Below are 22,753 nucleotides of genomic sequence, written 5' to 3' on the forward strand. Positions count from 1 at the left end.
TCCCTTAAAAATCTTTTGTTCAATATTTTACACTATTTAATTACTTCACTTCTCATTACTTTGAAATCCTAAGAACTTTTTTTTTCTCTCATAATTTCTGGAATTATCTCCCCAATCGCAAACCTTGAAAAATTCGTTCATACTTTCCTTGATTATCGGATAAATAAAAAAGGCAATTTTCATTTCATTTATTACAATATTCGACTAAAAAAATTCATTTCACAGCACGTTGAACTCTATAACGTGATATCTATGCTTTAACTAGCGACCTAAAAAACAAGCTTATCCTCTGGAAAAAAGAATAACTAGCTACTTTCAAGTGGCGACTCTCGTTACAACTTCAATTTCCGTATTTTCAGTATCAAGTGTATCAATGATTTTTTTTTTCTCGTGTAACTCAAGGTTATCAGCGTCACAACACAACGCTGAAGGCCTAAACAAAAGAATAGTTTACAATTGTGTAGCATTGGGTATCGCTTTATCGAAATATTATGTTGTTATCGTACAATTGCAGGAGATATGATACCTCAAATTTACCTCTTTCATTTTAATCGAAAGTTTAGTTTTTTTATGTTTTCTATGTCATACCCTCCCTCCCTCCCTCCCTCCCCATCCCACCCCGTTATCTCGGCCATTTTATTGATAATTAGTTGCTGTTGTTGACTCCCCCTATTAGAAATTGAATAATTTTTATCCTTTTTTAATTAAACTTTTTGCGTTCGTTTTTTTTCTGTCTCAATATTTTATCTCACCCTGATCCCTGCTGTAGCCACTGTTGTGGCCGGCATTCCGCAAATTTCCCCTTCCCTCCCCCCCACCCCATTTTGGGCTGGACACTGGATTCACCGGTGGCCATGACGTATTTTGACATTCAACGACGAACTCGTTACGTCGATGATTTTGATGAGAAGAGGCCGTGGTTTCACCCACCCACCCTGTCCACCCGTTTTCTATATTCCCCGCCCATCCCCGATCGGCCTTCCCCATTAAGTGGCCGTCTGAAAAGATGAATAAATTGGTTAATGACGAATATTGTCTATTTTTTTGGAGAATTTTGTACACAGAGAAATTTTGACTAATTTTATGATTTTTTTTTTCGAAAAAATCAGAGAAAAATATTCCAATTCTATTCAAACTTTTAATAAAATCTCGTATTCAAAGAAGAAAATCATAAATATTCAGCGTCATTCAAATAACATTTCGCACAGAATTATCATTTTCTTAACATTCGTTGTTTATAAATAAATAATTGAAATTGTTTAAACTTTCGGATACCTTATTTTTTAAGCATGATATTCATTTCTGGAAAAATTATGAATATGAATAAATTTGTTACGATTCCGAGTAAATGATTTTTACAGTGGAAAATTAATTGTTAAGAAATTATATTTATAAAAAATACTCGTAATTTTTAACAATTGCATTTTTAAAATATTTCAATCAATCTTTCTCCAACACTCAACTAATTTTTTTTCTGATGTTTAAAATGGTTTCTAACGGTTCAATATCGAAATTTAAATTCAGACCTGCGAAATTTAAATAATAAAATCGTTGTAAAATGTCCGAAAACTTAGAGTCAAATGGGGCTCAAATGAAAGTTCCGATGTTCGACTATAAAAGTAGAAAAGCATTTCACTGGAGAAAAAATAATCAAAGAACTTGGATATCCTTAAATTGCCATCTTCCACGATGTTTTCAAAGAATAGAATCAAGACTTTCCATATTTTTCAACGTTTCAGTACTGCCAATAAATTAATAAATAATAATCAACTCACTAAAATCAGGCGGGGTCCTTCAGACTCCGTACATATTATGAAGTCGTTCGCCCAGCTGTGGTGGAAATTGATCAGAGAATCTTTTCCAATTTTCAGCTCCTACTTGATTCTTGAAGCCATGGAGAATCTAAACGGGAATAGAAAACCCATCAGTCAAAACAAAATCATAATTGTAAACATTGAAAATAAATTGATTTGATGATAAATTGAATTGAAATGAGTTGATTAAAATAAAGAACTGAATGCATTAATTGATGAAATCAATTAACTGAAATTAATCATTAGATGTTAAATTATATTGATGATGAGGAAAGTAAAGAGAAATTATGAAAAAACCTCGACTCGAATCGTTTTCAGCTGAGAAAGTTGTTTTTTAATTACCTTTTGGAACATATCCTTTAAATCCTCGCGTGGAGTTACCCAAGAAGCAACAGCATCACAGAAGAAGACAAAATCAGGAACAACACCAGCTGGATTAACAGTAATCATCTGGCACATGCCTCTGAATGCAGAATCTTTCTCCTCATTGTCACGAATATTTCTCAGCGATATGCACCTATTAATAAACAATGGGTCACAAGTAACTAAAAGTGCTCGATAAAACCAACATACATATCAATATAATTATTAAATTGAAGAAGAAGCTATTGCTTGAGTTACATCTAACACAATTTGTTAGTCACTTATGGATATAGGGAGACTGTAGCCATCGTCTTACTATCGAATCCAACAGTAATGAGAAAGATTCATGAAATTATATTAGTGAGAAGTATTTGGTGGAGCAGAATGAGACGACAGCTTTCATATTTATTGCCAAGTCGTCAGAGAGAATTTACCTCTTCAGTTTTTTATAAAATATTTCCAACTTCAGGGAAAGTAAACAAATTTTCATAAAGTAATTTTTTTATTGAGAAAAGGGCAAATTATAAAAAAATTCTACAAGAAAATTTCACTATTTCTTTGGAATTTCACAATATTCATGAAAAAAAAACTGACGTCATCTCTGAATTAAACTAGTCTTCATATTTCGCTCCAACAAAGAACCCTCCCTTTTTTTCTATTAATGAAGTTGTAAAATGACAGATGATAATGAAGCACACATATGTCTTCCACTTTTTAAGACCAAATCATGTTAATCAAATAATTTTGAATAAATATTCTGCCAATAAATTCCAGTAAAACCAATTCAAACGAATAGAACAACTCAACTTAATGACTTGGAGATTAAGAGGGCAGTGCTCAATCAAAAAGATCCCTAAGAAATTAATTAATTTCGTTGGATCATTAATTGAATTTTAATTATGAAGATGACTGCCTGCACAATTAAAATTCTCCAAGCCTTCGATAATGAATGAATAAATAATTGTAATGATAAAAGGTGCTAATAATAAAATAGAAATATAATTAATAGAATATAATAATAAAGAAATTTACACACCACTGTCGGACAAACTGCTGTAACATGGGGGCGACGTCTTGGGGACACACATAACCTAGGCGACCGATCGTAATCGCTATTTGCGGTTTTTTTCAGTTTTTCAGTAAGGTAGACAAGTGAAGTGAAGTGTAGTGAAGTGACCGGAAACACAAACAATAAGACAAACTGATAGCGAACCAACAATCAACTCAGGTAAATACAATATGCTTATAATAATGTTAAATTAAAAAAATTATAACAATATTTTTATCTTCTCACTTCAATCAATCTATCATAATAATTCATTTTTCATTTTTTTCTGTACTGATTTAGGTAACAATTAAAAATTAGACAATGTGAATAATAAACACACATGAAACGTATTGGGATACCGATATTTAGGCAAATACTTGTGCTATCGTAGCTGCTGAAAATTAAATCAGAAGTTAGGGAGCAGCGTGCGAGCCTATTAATGATGATAATTTTCGAGGTAATCCAAGCAGGTTCATTCATTTTTCATTATCACAATTTTCTGAAATTTTTTTAAATATAAATAAAGTCATTTCTCATTTAAAAGAATAAATTTTGAAAAAAAGGAATCGATTGTAAATTCCTAAATTTTTGTAACAATTATTAAATCAAGTAGTGACTTTACAACGTTCAAAAATCTAATGTAAAATGAAAATTGAATGAAAGTTCTTATATTGAACTACAAATTTTGCAATTAATTTTTATAAAAGAAATTGTCAATGTACTTGGATATCCTTAATTACACTGTAATTTTTTTTCTCATATGGATCATAAGTTTTGTCATCTTTTAAACTATCCAGAGTATTCCGTCGAATCAATTCAACTAATCAATTTGTTTTTTTCTAGATGAATTTTTCAAATAATAGAAAAAACTGATTCGTATGATCCATATATATTTTTTACAGTGTAAATTGACTAAAAAACATTTTAAAAAAATGACGATGGTAAATTATAATTACTAATAACATTATAAATTGGTATAAATACTGGAGGCATCCGCAGATCACGGAATAAAAAACAAAGCGCAGGTAGAGTGGATTGAATTTATCTCTGAGTACACCTGTTCTCCTAGATCTGTCGTTATTTGCTGTTCAAATGAAATGTCCTCTTCAAATAAAAATGAATGAAAAAAATTTTCCCTTGTAAATAAATAAGATTACATATCTGTTGAAATGCTGTGTAAATAAAATTAATACATAGTTCACTGAAAATTAAAAAAAAAGTACATGGTCGTTCAGTCAGGGTGAACAGCGAGTGTATGGCACCACGAAATAATAAGTGTAAAGTATTGAGATTTTTTTGAGACTCACCGGTATTCTCCAGGAGGGTTTTTGGTGTGTTGGGACGATTTATTATGTCGATGAGCTGAGTTATTATCAGGGGGATATATGAACTTGTGTCTTGTCCTGTGAACACAAAAATATTACAACGTAAATAAACGAATGTATTTCAGTTGATAAAATAAATTTTAAAAAAGTATGAATTAATTTTTCTAGGTCTTCCATTGGGGAGAAAATTTTAAAAATAATGGGAGGGAGAGAAGAAAGTTTTTCGAGATTTTGAAGTAGAGAGTGAGATAAAATCGTATTGGGGAGAAAATTCCCGAAATTTTGAGAGAAAAAGGAAAAAAGTTCATAGGATTTTGAAGTAATAAGGAGTGAAGTAATTAAGTAGTGTAAAATATTGAACGAAAAATTTTTAAGGTAACGTGAGAAAAAAGTTTTGGGAGAATTTGTTTTTCTCAACTTTTGAAAGTAAAATTTAAACACACATACTTTTTTGTATAATTATGAATAAAATGAATTAGGTGTGATTTTTTTATGTTTACGTGACACGTGATCAATTAGTAGATGAGTAGGGGTTTAATGAATATGTATAAATTGAAATCAAATGTAACTAGGCGAGAATCGTTCTGAAATTCCATATTTTTGCATGGAATAATTAAATGGACACGTCCATGCTGTGCCATTCCATTCATAAATTTCATGGGAAAATCAGGAGAAAAAAAAAATAACTCGTATATCGTGATACTAGATTAATTGATAATTCCATTTCTATGTGAGACGATTAAAACCAATCCATAAGTGCGGTTAACTGTGCAAAAATCATTAAAGACTCAATCATTAAATTTTCTTTCAGATCACACATTTGCAGTCTTATTATTATTATTTTATTTTTTATTATTTTACATTCTTCGGGACAGTTATTTACAGTTTTGAATGTATGACGTAAAATCTATGGAGAGAAAACGTTAATGAAAATCAATCATTCAATTGTACTTGCGCAACAACAATTCAAATTTTGTTTTTTGGGAGAAAACAGAGAATTTGTCACTGCAACTTTTTTTTTTATTAAAAAAAATTATGTAAACATTGACTTTGTGTACGTGATGCATACTGTCGCATCGAATAGGGGAATTTTGATAGTTTATTATGGCATATGAACAACAATTGCCAGTGTTTTTAGGCATTGGTCGAAAATCCTGCAATTCCAAAATGATAGTCATGAAGTCTTTTTGACTGGTTTATCCACTTGGAAAAATATCAACAGAGCCATGGGAGATCATGACATGTGGAGGGGATTCGAAAAAAACTTTCACACAATGTCAGCAACTTTAGGATAATCTGAAATAAGGATCCATATTTTGATCGGGGGATTTATGGATTTCATATCACATGCTAGTTACAAGCAGTGAATATAATTCATATCCATTGCTGAACACTTTGTGTCCAGTGTACATGACATCCGCATTTTCCGTGTTATTTAAAATTGAGGGATTATCTAATCGGCATTGGTATTCTTATTCTAGCTTATAGTAATCATGAACATTTTGTGATAATTTCGTGACTATTAGACCGCTGATTAACACAGTCCTCTTTTGAAGTTTCAAATAGTTTTTTCACCTTTTGGTTTAAATTCCTCGAACATCTAATCATCTCTGAATTGTCTGTTGGGATTTTGTGAGGGGATAGCCACGTGGAAACATTTTCTGACAGTTAAGTTTTCATTGCAAGCCTGAATGAATGTTTCGTACATCCGGCACTAATGGCAAACAGATGAATGTTATTGTTCTCTAAGTGTCAAGGGAGGCGACTTGATCTCATTCTTCTGATGAGTTTATTGATTGGCATTGAGAAAGTGACATCACAATAAAAATTGACCGCAATAACGGAACCTATTTGCATAATAGTGAAGCCAATCGTCAAACGACATTCATTGATTGAGTTTGCAAAGTTCAGCCCTGTGGAATGGCAATTCCACGATTCATGTTAGTTCACGAGTTCAATACTGGATCAGGAAATTTAATCAACACCAAATACCACTCCTATTCCATATTGAAAGATTTTTTGTTGCTTCAAAATCCGCAAATGTAAAAAAACAATAATTTATGTTTAAAAATTTGAAAATTATAAATTAAAAGATTATAATCGAGCAAATTAAAATTTTTCTAATGTTCCATCCCTAATCTGAGCAATAAACAATAAAAGATAAAGAGAGATAAAAAAAACACTCACCTAATTTAATAGAAATTTCTCCTATAGCCCAGGAGGCATTGTTACACACAGAAATGAACGATGGATTCAGATTCTGTCCCAGGATCGGCATAAAATCAGCTGCAGCATCAGAAACCAATCGATAAAAGAGCCAGATTATTAGTCAATACAGTATTTAACTAAAGAATATAAAGGTATTTTTTAGTAAAAAAAATTGTGAAAGAAAATGTCTTTTGGTTATTTATCTCAATTCCTCTCATGAATTCATTACACAAGTAACAAATATTTGAGCATAGTTATAGGCAAGTCACTTTGTTAAAGGTTGACCGGAAAAATTATTCATTCAATTATTTTACAGATTTCTTCAGTGTATTGTCAAACTTGTCTGAAGATTTCCTAGAGACTTCCAATGAAAATTACAAAATTCTGAATGAAAAAATAGAGAATAAAATGCATCTAGGGCTTTCACCAATTTCTAATTCACTGAAAATACGCGTTTAGATTGTGAAAATCTATAGCGAAAATGAAAATCGAAAAAGTCGTATACTGAGGACCTCGTGACCCTTAATATGAGCCCTGTGACCCTTAATATTGGAGTCTTCATTTGGACTACCAAATTTTATCACCAGAAGTCGATTTGGATTTTTATAATACAGAGAAATGACAAGCATCGTTTTATTACAAATATAAATGTAATTTTTGGATTATTCTCAGAGGCTGACTTCTACCCCAGGACACAAATAAAAAGCTTTCAATTAATCGGTAACCCCAATGAAGAAAATTATGAATCCTTACGTATACATGGAAGAACGTGTTGGAAACAAGCCTTGGTGAGATCCCCTAGCAAGGCGAAGCTGCTCTGCCTGACCTCGGGAGTGGGATCCTGCATGCACTGGTACAGCAGCTGCATGACATTACTATTCATAACCAACCGCTCAATATGTCCATCCAGCCCTTCAGCCAACCCACTCAGAAGATCAAGTGCCACAATCATAAAGTCCTTATCAGGCGCCTCAAACTGGTCAGGACTCTGTGTATTTGCTATATGCTGATTGAGTGTCTGCTCAACGAGCGAGACACACCTCCTGTAGACAGGTTCACAATAAGGTAGAAATCCAGATTGTAAAGCAGTGGCAACCGACGACAAGCACTCAAGCAAAGGGAAAAGATCCTTGTCCTCGTCCTTCAAGACATTCCACTTGTTGATCAACGGAGGCATCAGGATGTTGATATAATCAGGTTTATTGAGATGATGTCCCACAGATTCCGCCAGAGTGCCAATAGCATCATAAAGAATCAGAAGATTCTTGTGCTGATACTTGCCGAAAGCGAAGACAAGTGTCTCCAAGATGAACCCAAGGTAGGGAACGAGTTCAGTGCAAGCTTCTTCCTCAAGAGTCGCAAAAGCTGAGCAAGCAGCCTCCTGGACCCTCTTGTTCCCATCCAAAACTCGTTTCAGCAATTCAGTCATCAATGGCTTGAGGTAGGTGTCATGAGGCTGGGCGCATACCCAGTGGGAGTACCTGCTCAGTGTCCAACAAGTGATGGCCCGCACAAGTGCCTTCTTATCACTCAGACATCCGATGAGATAAGGAATCAGTTCAGACAGATGAGGGATCATTCCGTCCATGCAGCCTTCAGCAATAGCCCCCAATGCCAAGATCCCAGACTCCTTGATCTCCCAGTCCTGATGGAACAACGTCTCCTTCAGGATTGGCACCAACACTGGAAGTAGATCCTCCCTGAAGACACCAGCGAGGACATCGAGTGCAGCAGCCGAGCACTTCCTCAGGTTCCAATCACTCAAAGAGGAGTCGTCATCTCCGCCATCTTCAGCGTCAGCATCATCGTCACACCCTCCATTCTCCTCAGAATGTTTGGTGGAGGGATGAAGGGCGTGATGTGTCTTCGATTTGTGAAACCTGGGTCGAATGTCTTCTTCCCTGTCAGGAATCATCTCGTCCTCCTCGACGTCTCCCTTCAGCAGGATGATGTCGATTTCTGAGTACTTCATGCCCCCCACGAGGACTGGAATTAATCGAGGAAGGTGAGGCGCCAGTGCTTCGTTGCATATCTCCTGTTCAGCCAGGGACAGCCAGAACTCACAGGCCTCCAAAGCGACGCCTGCATCGGAGTCCTGAGTCCTCAGGAGCATGTACTCGATGATATTGTGCATGTGGGGAATCAGTCTGTCAATTCGGACTTCCAGGAGCATCACAAGGGCCCTGCAGACGTTCTTACGTACCTCTGAGTCGTCGTCGTTAGCTAAATGGAAGAGATTCTCGAGGAAACTGTCGATGTGGATCATCAGTGCTTGGGTTCTGCTGATTATGAATTGATTCACGCAAGCTATCGCGTGAGATCGAATCTTCGGGCTAGTGTGTCTGAAGAACTGGAGGAACTTTGGGATGAGGACGTTCAGGGGACGGTTGAGGGCGTCCGAGTCCAGGAGCTCGGCGGAGTCCTCGCAGATTTTTTGAAGGGCTCCGAAGGCTCCCTCGCAGACGTTGTAGTCCTGGGAGTCCAGCATCTGACAGAGCGCTGGGAGCAACTCCGGCCAGGTTGTCAGCTCGCCTTTCGAGGCGATTGTTGTTATGAGAATACCGACGGTTGCTCGGATCATTGGGGAGGGATCGCCCACTGCTAGGAGACATTCTTGTTTTATAAAGGTTGTTACCTCCGGGACGAACTTGTGGTAGTGCGCCCGGACGTTGTTCTTGAGGATCAGGCCGCTCAGGGATCTTGTTGGCACATCTATAAGTTAAAGTTACATATTTTCGAACTTATTTCTTAATCTTTGTTAAAAACGCTCTTTGAAAATGTCCCGGTTTTTTTCTACTTTTTTGATTGCACAATCATAATTTTTAGGGACTTCTGCGTGATGTAAAATCTAATGGAAATTGTGATATATTTTACATTATGAAGATGCAAAAACAATCGAGATAACGTTCGGAAGATAATCCACCCGGGCCTTAAGGGGTCTCCTCAGTAGGGCAAAACGGGGATAGGCGCGCGGGTGAGTGGAGCGTAAAATGGTTAAGTTAGTGAGGTTATTTCCGAGAGAGACGAAACATCAAACATGGCGTACGTTGGATAGTGACGGACATCACGCCAATTATTTTTATCGTTAATTTATTCAACAAGTTACTGGCAAAACTCGATGAGACTTCATTCCCTTATTTTTGAGAGTTTAATATAAATAAATATAGCTTCCTTTGTTGGCTAGCACATTGTCAACAGGGTGAGGGATAAGGGACAAAATTTCGTTCTTAAGGCCCATGTATAAGCAGAAATTCGAATGATTAATTGAAAACGAATGAAACGATAAAACTACTCAGAGTTTTTTTTACAATTTTCCTTTTACCATTTTTGATTATTATATTACATATTCAATTCGCTAGCACATTGTTGTTTTGTGGCGAAAATTACTGAGGAGACCCCTTAAGGTATTGTAATGATTCCGTGAATTTGATATAATCTCGCTTAATAGCACGACAAAGTTCAGACTTATGGAAATGGAGGCGCAGGATCACTCGGTTGGATAGCTGACACCTCGTTTAGTTGCCGAATTTCGGCCCTCTTGGCTCAGGACACTCAAACCAAACGGTTAGTCATTTTAGTTCCCAAGAATTATCACGAATTTTTTGGGTAGGGATTGTGGGCCATTGTTATAAGTATTTATTGAACTAATGAGAACTTTGGTCCATCGATGTATTTTTGTATTTTTCATTGTATTTCTGGTAAAGATTATAACGGTGTGATTATGTAAATGCGACGAATATCCAATGATATTAACGATAGAAACTCGAATGAATGTGTTAGAAGACGCGTGAATAATCTCTGTACAAGTGTAAGGCTGTTGAGGGCTAATAATTGAATATTTAACTGAATATTTCGAACTGATTTAAATATTAAATAAATAACGACGTCATACTAATTTTATTTATTAGGACATCTTTTTTTTTCTGTTTGTGATGGTTTATCACTCATTTTCATGTTAATTATAATTGACGAGCCCTGAGAGCAGGTAATGATTTTTATTTCAGTTTTTTTTCGGAATATTTCTGGCTATACACACATATTTCTCACAAACTGATTAATTTTGAATAATACCTTCTTAATATATGATAATTTGATAAAGATTTACGAATTTGATAGCGATTATTCCAGTTTCAATTTCGGGAGATTCTCGTAATACGTTTATTTGAGGGAAAAGGATGAAGAACAAAAAAAGAACACTATTACTTTATTGAAAACAAGTGGATAATTGCATTTTTTTCGATAAATGAGCTCAGCAGTTATTGCTAATAAATTAGGAATTTGCTTCCGAATGGATTCTCTTTTTATTTATTCTTATTTCACTATTCTTTTTTTCTATTTTTTCATGTTATAGTATTATCAATTGAAATGTCATCAAAATTTTGCGTATTATTTCGTTGTCAAATGATTCTATATTCAGACCCTCTAAGACTCGAATTCGTCTTCAGCTCAGGTTTAATCAGGGTTTATTCAGGACTTAACCAGACTTTAACCCAGATTCTGTCGGAACATGGTCGGGACCATGAATCAATGTAGATAAGTATTCAACATAATAGCCTGGTACCTGAGTTTTTCTTCTGACACAGAGAAAAAAAATTATTTTGACCAAGTATCCATTTATTTGCGAGAAGTATTTATTTTTTAAATAACGTATTTCTCCAGTCGAGTCATTCTCAGCCAATCTTCATTAGGTTTCAATTATGACAATTATATTGCTCTAGAAGATGATCATGTTAGTTATGACCTTGAGTGAACTCCCTCAATAATTATCAACAGTGAAAAATTAATCGAAATTCGTCCTCGTGGAAAATAAGAAATTTAGGAAAAATGAATTGGAGTTCATCCAAGGTCATGTGTAACATAGTCATCCTCTAGAGCAACATGATAATCATAATTGAAACCTAATCAGGCTTGTCTGGGAATGACTCGACTGAAGAAATGCGTTATTGAAAAATAAATAGTTCTCTCTAGTAAATGGATACTTGGCAAAAATAATTTTTATGTCGTTAGGCGCGATAAACATAAAATATCGTATGTCACACGGTGATAAAAGTATTTTCTGGCGAATGGGATTATAATCCTCGCCTTCGGCTCGGATTATAAAGCCACATTCGTCATAAAACTTTTATCGCCTGATAACATAATATACTATTTTTCTTAGTGTAGAGATTTCCTATCAGCCTATCATAAAAAGGAGAAAGGAAATCGATCTCGATATATCTCGAAAATCTCGTATCACTGTCACCGTAAGACTGAAACCGAAGCGCCACTACGTGAGGAGATGATAAGGCGCGACCGATCTCGTTTTAATATAAAAAGTTCGTGACGGTATTGGGTAACTTGATAAGCAATGATGCTGTTCTTACCATTCTCCAACTTCATAATGAAGGCATTGAAATATACTTTTCATGCCCTGATTTTATTGATATTGCTGATGATTCTTTCAATAATCATGAAAAACCCGACTTTCTCTTTCAAACCGCATATGAGCAGATTTACGCTAAATCAACAGACCAAAAATTTTTTTCTGCCTCAATTTTTTTCTGAAAAGACGGCGATTACACAAAAATTTTGAAATAATAAAAATTGAAAAGTATTGATAATTGAGGCAGTTATGATTTTTTGACAATGGCCAATTTTTGTCCAAAAATAGTACATTGTGTCATCAGGCGATAATAGTACATTACATGCCTGAGCCTTGGAAAGCAGAGCGCTGCGTGCCATGAAATTGGCGTTTTTCAGGTCCCTCGACACGAAAATTAATATACACACATCGCCATGGAAAACATCACCCTCCCCCACGTGCTTGCCATCCTCGCCTTCGGCTCGGAAGACAATCTTCAAGCTGAATGCGAGGACCATAATCATATGAGTCAGATAGATCGTAGTTTTCGGGCCTAATGACATAACATTTTTTTTTCCAAACTGACCTCAATATTTCTGCGGGGTTTGAAGCTATCAAATCGCCCTTTGGCACACTCAAAGAACATGAAAAACCCTCCAAAATGAGACGTTTCACATAACATTATCTTCAGATTGACGGTCAAACGTGCATGGGGACAAGTGAGCGAGCGTAGGGACAGGGGACTTTCCACATTTATGGACGATTATTTATTAAAAAATTGTAATTATCATGATTAATATTAGTGAATTCTAATCCTGAAGGTTTTACCCTATGATATCTAATTTAAAACATCACATCTTTACACTCATTTTGATAGAAATATTGAATTAATGATGTGTTCGCCTTAGCTAGACGAGCGTAGGACTATTTACCTTATACTCATTGATTTAAAAAATGCCATTCTCCACTTGTTTTAATGGATGTTTTAAAATGAAATCATCCAGCTTTATTTTCATAGACCAGCGAAAAGATGACAAAAAAGGAGAAAAATCCTTTCGAAGTTAGTCTTTCCTAATATTATGAAATTGAATGAAAGGATTGGTGTTTCTGTGAAGATTTCCTTCATAGAGAAACCTGAAAGCTAACAGCAACGTCACTCTAAAAATTTCATTACTTTCCTTCAATGTTGGGATATTCTTCAAAAACTGACCTCGAAGGTAAACCGACTAATCTTGTTTTACTTCACTACTGAATTAGTGATTAGGTCTGGAGTGAATCGCCGAAACAAGATTAGTTGGGGGATTTGTACTCGAGTTATCTCGGTTGGGCACTTCAAGAGTGTAGTGGGAGTTGAAAAAAGGCTTCAAGGAGAAAACTTATCATTTGGAGTTTTTCAACTATGGTTGGAGAGTTTTTCGTAGCTTTTGTAGTGAGAGAAATATTATCGGAGCGTTCTGATGTTGAAACGTGCATTGTAATTGATTTTGGTACTGGTGATGATTCAGAATTATATACAATAATTCACAAGCTTAAGGATATCCAACTATCTTTTACAGTTTGGTACAGACCACATTATAGATTCAACCATTTTCAATCATCAAATTTGTCACTTAAATTATGTGAGAAAAATCAGAAAAAAATCATTAATATTCAGCGTCGTTCAAATTAGATTTTGCCCAGAATTATTATTTTTTCATCTTCGTAAGTTACAAAAATTGCAATTTTTTAATTATTTCATCAATCTTCCTTCCAAAGTAAACTTTCTTTTTTTTTTTTTCAGATTTAAAAAATATTTTCCAACGGTTCAATATCGAGATTCAAATTCAGACCTGGAAATTTTTAATAATGAAATAATTGTATAATGTCCGGCAACTTCGGGTCAAATGGGGCTCAAATGAACGCTTTGATGTTAGGCTGCACAAGTAGACAGGCATTTTGTCTGGAGACAAAGTAGCCAAAGTACTTGGATATTCTTAAGAATTTCATTTGATTGGTGTTATTGTTCCTAATATTGTTTTCATGATTCGGAAATGTAAAATGTTTAATCCAATGCAAAAGTAGATTTTATGTAATAATTCAAAATTTTAATTTAAGGTAAATGTACCTATGCTCGTCTTTGTCCCTACGCCTGTTCAGATCCTGCCAGCTATCACATTTTAATCATTTTGATAGTCCCGAGAATCTATTAAGAGTGAAATATGATTAGAGGTATTATTTAAGTTAATAAGAAAAGTTATACACACCAATGAAGAGTGATTTATTGAATAATAAGAGAGAAAAGTCCCATCCCCATCAACTCGTGCTACGACAAAGTCAATTCTTAAGCCACATGTTAAGAAATTCACATTTTTAAAACGTTCATATCTTCATTACAATAGTAAAATGGAATTAAAAATTTCTTGGCTAAGGTTTCGAATAGTTCAAAATTTTACTAAAAATGTATAAAGTATAGTAATATTCAGATATTTCACTGAAATATCGCCAATTAAAAGAATAGGTACAATGAAAATGGCATTGTTCCTACGCTCGTTTTGTAACCAACTGTCAACTGGTAACGGACTAAACGGATGAAAAAATCATTTAAAAGGTTGGACTGTCCAATGTAAATATAATTTTGTGCCTCGAGATATTTTTGAATGTTGTTTTACCACAAAATTGGATATTCACGATGTAATTAGTTCGGATATAACCTTTCCATATCACTCATATCACGAGACGAGGATAGGGACATGTGTCAAACGTGCATGGGGACAAATGAGCGAGCGTAGGGACACGGGACTTTTCAAATTTATGGACGATTATTTATTAAAAAATAGTAATTATCAAGATTAATATAAATAAATTCCAATTCTGAAGGTTGTACCCCCTGATATGTAATTTAAATCATCGCAACTTCACGCTCATTTCGATAGAAATATTGGACTAATGATGTGGTCACCTTAGCTAGAAGAACGTAAGGTCATTAACCTTAATGATCGTATTTCTGGATGTAAATGCGGCCTTGGGATTAAGAAAATTATGGTTTTTGTTCATTTTTCTTTTCACTTTCGGCCTGGAGTCAAAATTTCATATTATTGAAAATCCCATGTTGGTGAATGTTAGTATTAAAAAAACTCAATTTATTGATGTAAAATCGGTCAACAATGATTAAAAGCCAGATTTTGACAAAAAAATCATTGTCCACACAAAAAAAATTTTTTTTTAAAGTTTTGGAATGGGTCTTCCATTTTAAAATGTATTCTGTGGAATTTCGAGGGATAACATTTAATTTCACGCGTGTAATTCAAATAAAACATAAATTCACTTCATGAATACTGGCAAAGGACAAAATGATTGCGCTCAAAAAAGAATTTCTATGAAATATTGAAAAATTCAAGGAAAACAGCAAAATTTTTGGAGGCGAAATACCATCTACAAAAAAGCTGTCCTGAGATTCAGAAATATTCACCAAAAACTCGCGCAGAAGTTGCATTAACTCATGCTGTTTTTGTTGAGTTTCAATATCTAAGAATTCAGAAAGATTAAAAAATTTTCATAAAAACCTTCTTCTAAGATTATGCTCCCGCAAAAAGTCCCTACAATTATGGCATCTTCTTCCCCTAGATTTCAAAATATTTTCAAGAAAAATCCGAAGGCAAGTTGACCTGTTCTACCCGCAGCAAAATTCTTCAGAAAAATTCTAGGGGGGAAATGGAACCCCTGCGTTTACATGAATCTTTAGAATTGTATTTTCTCCTGCAATTATTATTTTTTATTCATTAAACTATTTCATTGATTCAACAATGTGATAATCGAGTCGATAAAGTAATTTCATAGATAGCAATTAATAATTGTAGGAGAAAACACAATTCTAAGATTTGATGTAGACAAAGGGGTTCCGTCTCTCCTTAAGGAAATCCAAGTATCTTTTACAGTTTGGTATAGACCACACTATAGATTCAACCATTTTTAATCATCAAATTTGTGAAATAGATTGCGTGAGAAAAATTTGAATGAACATTCAGCGTCATCCAAATTATATTTTGCATACAATTATTATTTTTTTAAACATTCGTGAAATTCTGAATTTGAATAAATTTGTTAAGATTCCGAACAAATGATTTTTATGGTGGAAAATTGATTGTTTATAAAATATTATTATTATATAAGTAGAAAATGCTCGTAATTTTAAAAAATTGCAATCTTGTTAATTATTTCATCAACCTTCCTCAAAAAGAAAACTTTCTATTCTTTTTCAGATTTTAAAATGTTTTCTAACAGTTCAATATCGAATTCAAATTCAAATTCAGACATGCAAAGTTTAAGTAATAAAATCATTGTAAAATGTCCGGAAACTGAGGATCAAATGGGGTTCGAATGAAATCTCTGATGTTCGATTACAAAAGTAGAAAAGCATTTCACTGGAGAAAAATAGCCAAAGTACTTGGATATTCTTAAATAAAATTTCTGGGAATCTCTTAAAAAATTGACGTGATGTACAATAAACTTTCTGGCGCCAGCATAGATTTTTCACCTCTCAATTCTCTTAAAATTGAAATAATGTTAACTCGAAGGTAAAAACGAAATAAACGAGGAACAAATTTGAAAAGTACTATAACAATGTAGCGAAATAAGGCAAACCAATGAATGTAAATCACGAAGAGAAATAGCAAACATTGTAAAATTTAACGACAGTGTGAATAATTTAACAGAATTGAGCGCTTCAAGGGGAGTCCACGGTGACATCAGAAAGTTCCTGAATTTTGAATTTGAGAGTTCTTGGCAGTCATTACGATTCTAAAAAAAAATGGAAACGAAGCATCCTCGAGAGAGTTTCAGGGTGCATAAGGGATCGGAAAGAATCGACATTTTTAAATCGTTCAACTGAGTTAAAATTGATTTGCAAATTTCAGATTTCCAAAGACTCATTTGTGATAGGAATATACAATGGACTCGTCTACATTGGTGATAGCAATTCACATTTTCGACGCATATGATGTATGAAAATGTTGATTAAAAAATCTGAAAAAAAATCAGGATGCACCTTGACCCTTCACAGAATGTCTCCACGAGAGGAATGTTTTTATATTTTTTAGCCATCTTCATTTTCCTCTTTTTTTTCATTTTTCAATCAAAATTTGCCATGGTCTAACTTTTGATTCAGTTTTCTGACGGGAATGGCAGAAATTGCGGATTTTTTTTCGTTCTCTGCTTTATTTTCACTCTGTTGATATTTTCACTCAATTTGCATTTTTAATTATTCATTTGTTGATAAACTAAAAAAAAAATTATACCATTTTTTCAACATATCATCTAACTGGAGAAATTTTTGGTTACGCTGAGCAGCTTTATACCAAACTTGAGTCAGTAGAATCATTCCTGAATTTTATCAAATTTTTCCTTGCTTTTGTCAACATAAATCTTTAATAAAAAAAGAAAAATTTCGATTTTTTTCATTTTTTTGATCTAAAAAAATTCTTTGATTTTTAAAAGATTTTTTTTATGTCTTGGAATTTTTCCATATTTCCAATACTTAAGGAATTACGAATTATTTTAAGTTTAAGAAAAAGTTGTCGTCGCGCGACCCTCACTCGGCACGCTTGATCTCCCCACTTCCCACGTCCTCCGTGTAGCGGAATGTCCCCAAAAAATTCAATTAGTTCTTTATCAATTCATATTAGAAAAATGCAAAAATCACAACAACCTTTTTTGTTAATAATTGAATGGTGCATAAATTTAATGAGAATTTCTGTTTTAAACTTCTGTACTTACGGTGCAAATTGGATGGGAAATTATATTCATGAAATCGTTTTTTCTTTTTCGTGTCACGGGACCTGAAAAACCCCATTTTCGTGGCGCTGCGTTACGAACCCTCTCCCACGTGCTTGCGATCCTCGCCTTCGGCTCGGAAGGCAATCTTGCACGTGGGGGACGGTGATCTGTTTTCCAAGGCTCGGGCATGTAATGTACTATTTAATTTCAATTTGACGGGGAGTCAAAACTTGTGGGTGCAAAGAGGCGTCAATCTAAAATTTGGTGGCTGAAAAAGTATTGGTGCGAAACTAATCCATTGCCGTAAAAATCTCTTTATGTATATATCAGCTCAATTTCCTTGTAATCAATAATTCTTGCCATTTCTAATGCTATTGATGTGTTTTTTTAATGTCGATTCTCCCATTCCTGAGTCCTATTTTACTAAAAATGAAAGAAACGTGAAGTTGTTTCATATCGAAATATCTCGAAACTGCCTGACCGCTAATCCTTAATTCTGATTGGTCAATATGTGACACGAAGTTATTCACAAAAAAAACACGCGGCATTTTTTTAAATTCTTCAGTGACATAATTTCAAATTCTTCAGAGGTAATTTTTTTTTTCACGTCATATATATATATATATAGATTTTGCACGCAATTACAACTGGCCTCCGCTACATCAAACAGACGTAGTCGCCTCCGATTTTTGAAAATTTTTCGGTCCTCCGCTCGAAAAACATACTCCTTCCGGGTTAAATACCTCTGGGTTTTAACATCGCGAAATGTGTGTGGTGTGCGTGGCGTCCTGTACTCCAGAATTGTGGAATCGCCCATTTCAAAAAGTTGGGTTAAACCCAGAGGTACCTAGTCGCCTCCGATTTGACGCAGTGGCCTCTCAGAGAAAAGGCGAGTAGGATAGCCACATGTAGTGTATATGGAGGCGTATATGTACGCTGTGCATATATATATATATATATATAAATAATGAAAATGAAATAATCATATATATATATAATAAATCATTAATATATATTATATATCATTAATATATATATAATATATATATATTTCACATGTATATACTATGTTATCAGTGAAAATAATGAATTCTGTCCTTTTATGGAGACCGATTATTAAAAAAAATTGAAGATAATTAATTGAAAATGAAAAATTCTTAGAATAGATTCTTTTACTCTACTTCGCTATTCACTTCAATCATTAGTCGAATTCTCTTTGATTCATTATCAATATTTATAAGGTATTCATGAGAAAATGAAATTTAATGAATTCCATTTCTTCATTTCAACAAATGAATAGATCAGCGCGCGCATAGATCTTGTTAGACAATAAGTATAGGAGTTAGGAGTAAAAGTTTCCATTGAATTTGTACACCATTTAATTCTTAACAAAAAAGGTTATTGTAATTTGTGCATTTTTATATTGATAATGGAAACTTTTGGGAACGTTCCGCTACACGGAGGACGTGGGGAGTGGGGAGGTCAAGCGCGCGGAGTGGGGGCCGGGCGACGAGTACTTTTTCTTAAATCTAAAATAATTCATAACTCCTTAAGTATTGCAAATATTTTTTTTTTTAATGCTTATTTTATATCGCTTCGAGTCTGATGAGACTATATGGCGATTGATCAAGACTTTAAAAATGGTTAGATCTCACCATTCTACCCGGCCAGGAATCGAACCTGGAACCTATCCATTGTGAGGCAACGGCCTTAACCACTACGCCAGGCCACCGGTTGTATTGCAAATATGGAAAAATTCCAAGACATAAAAAAAATCTTTTAAAAATCAAAGAATTTTTTGAGATCGAAAATTTTTCCTTTTTTTTATTGAAAATCTATGTTAACAAATGTAAGGAAAAATTTAATTAAATTCAAGAATGATCTTACTGACTCAAGTTTGGTATAAAGCTATTCAGCGTAACCAAACATTTCTCCAGTTAGATGATCTATTGAAAAAATAGGTTTTTTTTTAGTTTATCAACAAATGAATAGTTAAATATACAAATTGAGTGAAAATGTCAAGAGAGTAAAAAAAAATGAGCAGAGAACGAAAAAGAAGCAGCAATTTCTGTCAGTCCCGTCAAAAGACTGAATCGAAAGTTAGACTATGGCAAATTTTGGTTGAAAAAATGAAAAAAAAAAGGGAAAAATGAAGATGGCTGAAAAAAATAAAAATGGTTTTCAAAAACATCCCTCTCATGGAGACATTCTGTGAAGGGTCAAGATGCATCCTGATTTTTTTCTTAATTTTTTAATCAACATTTTCATACATCATTTGCATTTTGTAACTAAAATTAACTTTTCGGTGTTGGCAGAAAATCAGCTCTTTCGTGATTCACATTTGAGCGCGCTTGGCGGCTTAACGGTTGAAATCAAGAATATGGCGCTACTGACTTTTTTTTAGAAAATTTGATGCTCTACAAATTATATCCTATGGATTTTAATCCTATCTATTACGGTTTCGCCAGCGTAAAGCAAAAAAGGTCGCGCGGACGCGTAATTTTGCAGTTTTGAATTTTTTAAAGCAATTTCCCGGTCCGCTAGAATTTCAAAAACTTAGTATGTGTTTCATATCATTTTTCCGCATGATATGCTATGGTTTTTATCCTTCTTCTATCATCCTTGATTTCAGCCAAAATAATGTCCTTATTTGACTGGCCTAAAGGGGATCACTGGAATTCATGCATCGTCTAGATGTTTGATGACTGTATCGCTTGATAAGACTGTGAGAATCATGGGACCAACGGATCCACCACAGAGTATTGCTACTTTTGAGTGCAAACGTGGTGATGTAGCTAACGTAACTATCTTTATTTCATGTTGAAATCTTGTTTTTTATTTTCATTTCCATTAGTTTAGTCATTAATTCATCTACATTGCTCCCGATAGATGCATTATTTGAACGAAGTACTCGCTGTATCTGCTGAAGATGCTATTGAAGTATGGAGACCTAAGATTGTTAATCAACACCACTTATGACAAAAAAGTTGATGACTAATATATTTTTATTGATTGTATTCTTAATTCAAATTGACTCAATCGTTTTAATTACTTAATTTTATAATTGATTGACTAAGTGATAGTACGTTTTGCTAACGAAGAAAACTATTGATAAAAGAATGTGTTTTCACCGAATAAAGCTAGAGATATTTGTAACATGAACCAATATGTTATTTCGTTCATCCTTGATTCAAAAATTGGATCCAAAATAATCAAAGAATAAAAACTATGCCATTTTAATGACTTTAGACTGGAAAAATCTCTTCAACCTCCTACGTAAATCTCCTCAATCATCAGCCTTTCGACAACTCCAAAAATGCCAAAAATTTTGATCCAACAAATCCATTTTCAACTGAATTATTTCTCCAACCGCCTGCGTTAATTTAAAAATTTTTCCTCCTCCAAGCCATTTTGCGGTTCTGATTTTTGTGATCATTTGTAACGTGTTGTCATGATTCGTTTAATTTGACAGATAGTTTTTTAGAATTGACATAGTTAAAAATTATTTTAAACAGTAGGTGGGGGGATGATTTGGTTTTTTATTTATTAATAACGTAGGTTAAGGCATAGAGTTCTTTTGTGATGTTCTGGTGGCCCGTGTGTTTTGTTTAAAGGGAAATTGTTAGAGAAAATAGGTTTTTTAAAAATAGATGTTCTTTGATTTGTTAAAATGGATGGAAATAAATTGATTGCTCTGATGAGGAGTGAGATTTACCACTCGAAACGTTGGCAATAATAAATTGATTTTTTTGTGTCAATTCATTGAGCACGTTAAAATAGCCGAGAACCGCTAAATAGCGTGCAGAAGGAGGAGAAATTTGGGAATTAATTTTCCCCCATAAACATCCAAGAAAAGATACTTTACCTTCAGACGTGAGTTTCGTCAACACAAAGATGAGGTAATTATTAAAATCCGGGAACTTGTTCAACTCCTCCAATTTCTGGACAAATCTTTGTTAAGAAAACTATCAATCGAATGCCATTTTCAACCACGTAAATTCGATTACAAGAGGTTATAAACCCCCTCCCGCCGCCAAACCCAAGACTCTCCAACAAAACTTTCCCCAAGGACTCAACCCCCCGAAACCCCACGTCACTGAACATCCCTGTTATTTACCAACCTCCATCGGCTTTCCAATAATTATTTCATCACTATCTTGTTATTTTCTATCGATCATAAAGTTAACTACAGGACAAACCAATCAATAACTCCGATCCTCCACTTCTCCACCTTTCAAAATTAGAGTAAGAACCAAAGAAAAAAAACTCCTACTCCTAAAAAAATGAACCCCATCAGAACAAAAATAAAAAAAACCGAATTCATAATTTAAAATTTATTCATTTTTTCGGACCACCATACGAGTGATAAGTTCGAAAAAACTGTTTTCGCAAAAATGAACAGAATTTTCCAGTTCCCAATCATCCCAGAAGGCCTTTTAGGGTTCATTACTGGGAAAATGCTGATTTTTTTACTGAATACGGCCCGGCAAATGCTCACGTCCGGGACGAAAAAATTTGTCAATAAAAGCACGCCCTTGGCCGCTCATCGACCTGTAGTCAAAATTACCACTACACTTACCTCGTAATAACCTCGATAAATCCTCGTACACTCCCCACTGATTATTGAATAAAAAGGATACTTGTTGTACAGCACGTTGAGTTGCTGTGTCTGGGCTCTGTGACTCCTGTAGAAGGGTGAGAATTTGTCTAAGTCCTTCCTCCTGCGGTTGCCACGCCATTTTCATCGTGTTTTTCAATAGCACCACCGAACGGAGCCAGCCTTCTCTGACCTCAGTGCTCGCCGGAAACTCCCCACATCTAGTACCACCACCGGACCACGCGAGCATTTGTGTAGCGATAAAAATTTTTTCTTAGTTATTTTTGGGATTCAATTATCGTTAGA

At 34.4% G+C, this 22,753-nt stretch overlaps 1 protein-coding gene across 1 annotated transcript; it reads right to left on the reverse strand.

The window, feature by feature from the left end:
- Nucleotides 1–625: 625 nt before the first annotated feature.
- LOC107042288 (transportin-1) lies at nucleotides 626–22,697 on the reverse strand. Its single transcript, XM_015263286.2, has 9 exons — nucleotides 22,491–22,697; nucleotides 21,716–21,791; nucleotides 7,512–9,470; nucleotides 6,738–6,836; nucleotides 4,533–4,628; nucleotides 3,214–3,289; nucleotides 2,157–2,331; nucleotides 1,776–1,902; nucleotides 626–998 (listed from the first exon to the last, which is right to left on the reverse strand). The coding sequence occupies exons 1-8, from the start codon at nucleotides 22,695–22,697 to the stop codon at nucleotides 1,795–1,797; spliced, it is 2,796 nt and encodes a 931-aa protein (XP_015118772.2). The 3' UTR covers nucleotides 626–998; nucleotides 1,776–1,794.
- Between the last annotated feature and the right edge of the window lie 56 nt (nucleotides 22,698–22,753).

Source organism: Diachasma alloeum, unplaced genomic scaffold, assembly GCF_001412515.2.
Source record: "Diachasma alloeum isolate Michigan unplaced genomic scaffold, Dall2.0 Dall_scaffold_00438, whole genome shotgun sequence".
In the NCBI taxonomy this organism is placed as follows: domain Eukaryota; kingdom Metazoa; phylum Arthropoda; class Insecta; order Hymenoptera; family Braconidae; genus Diachasma; species Diachasma alloeum.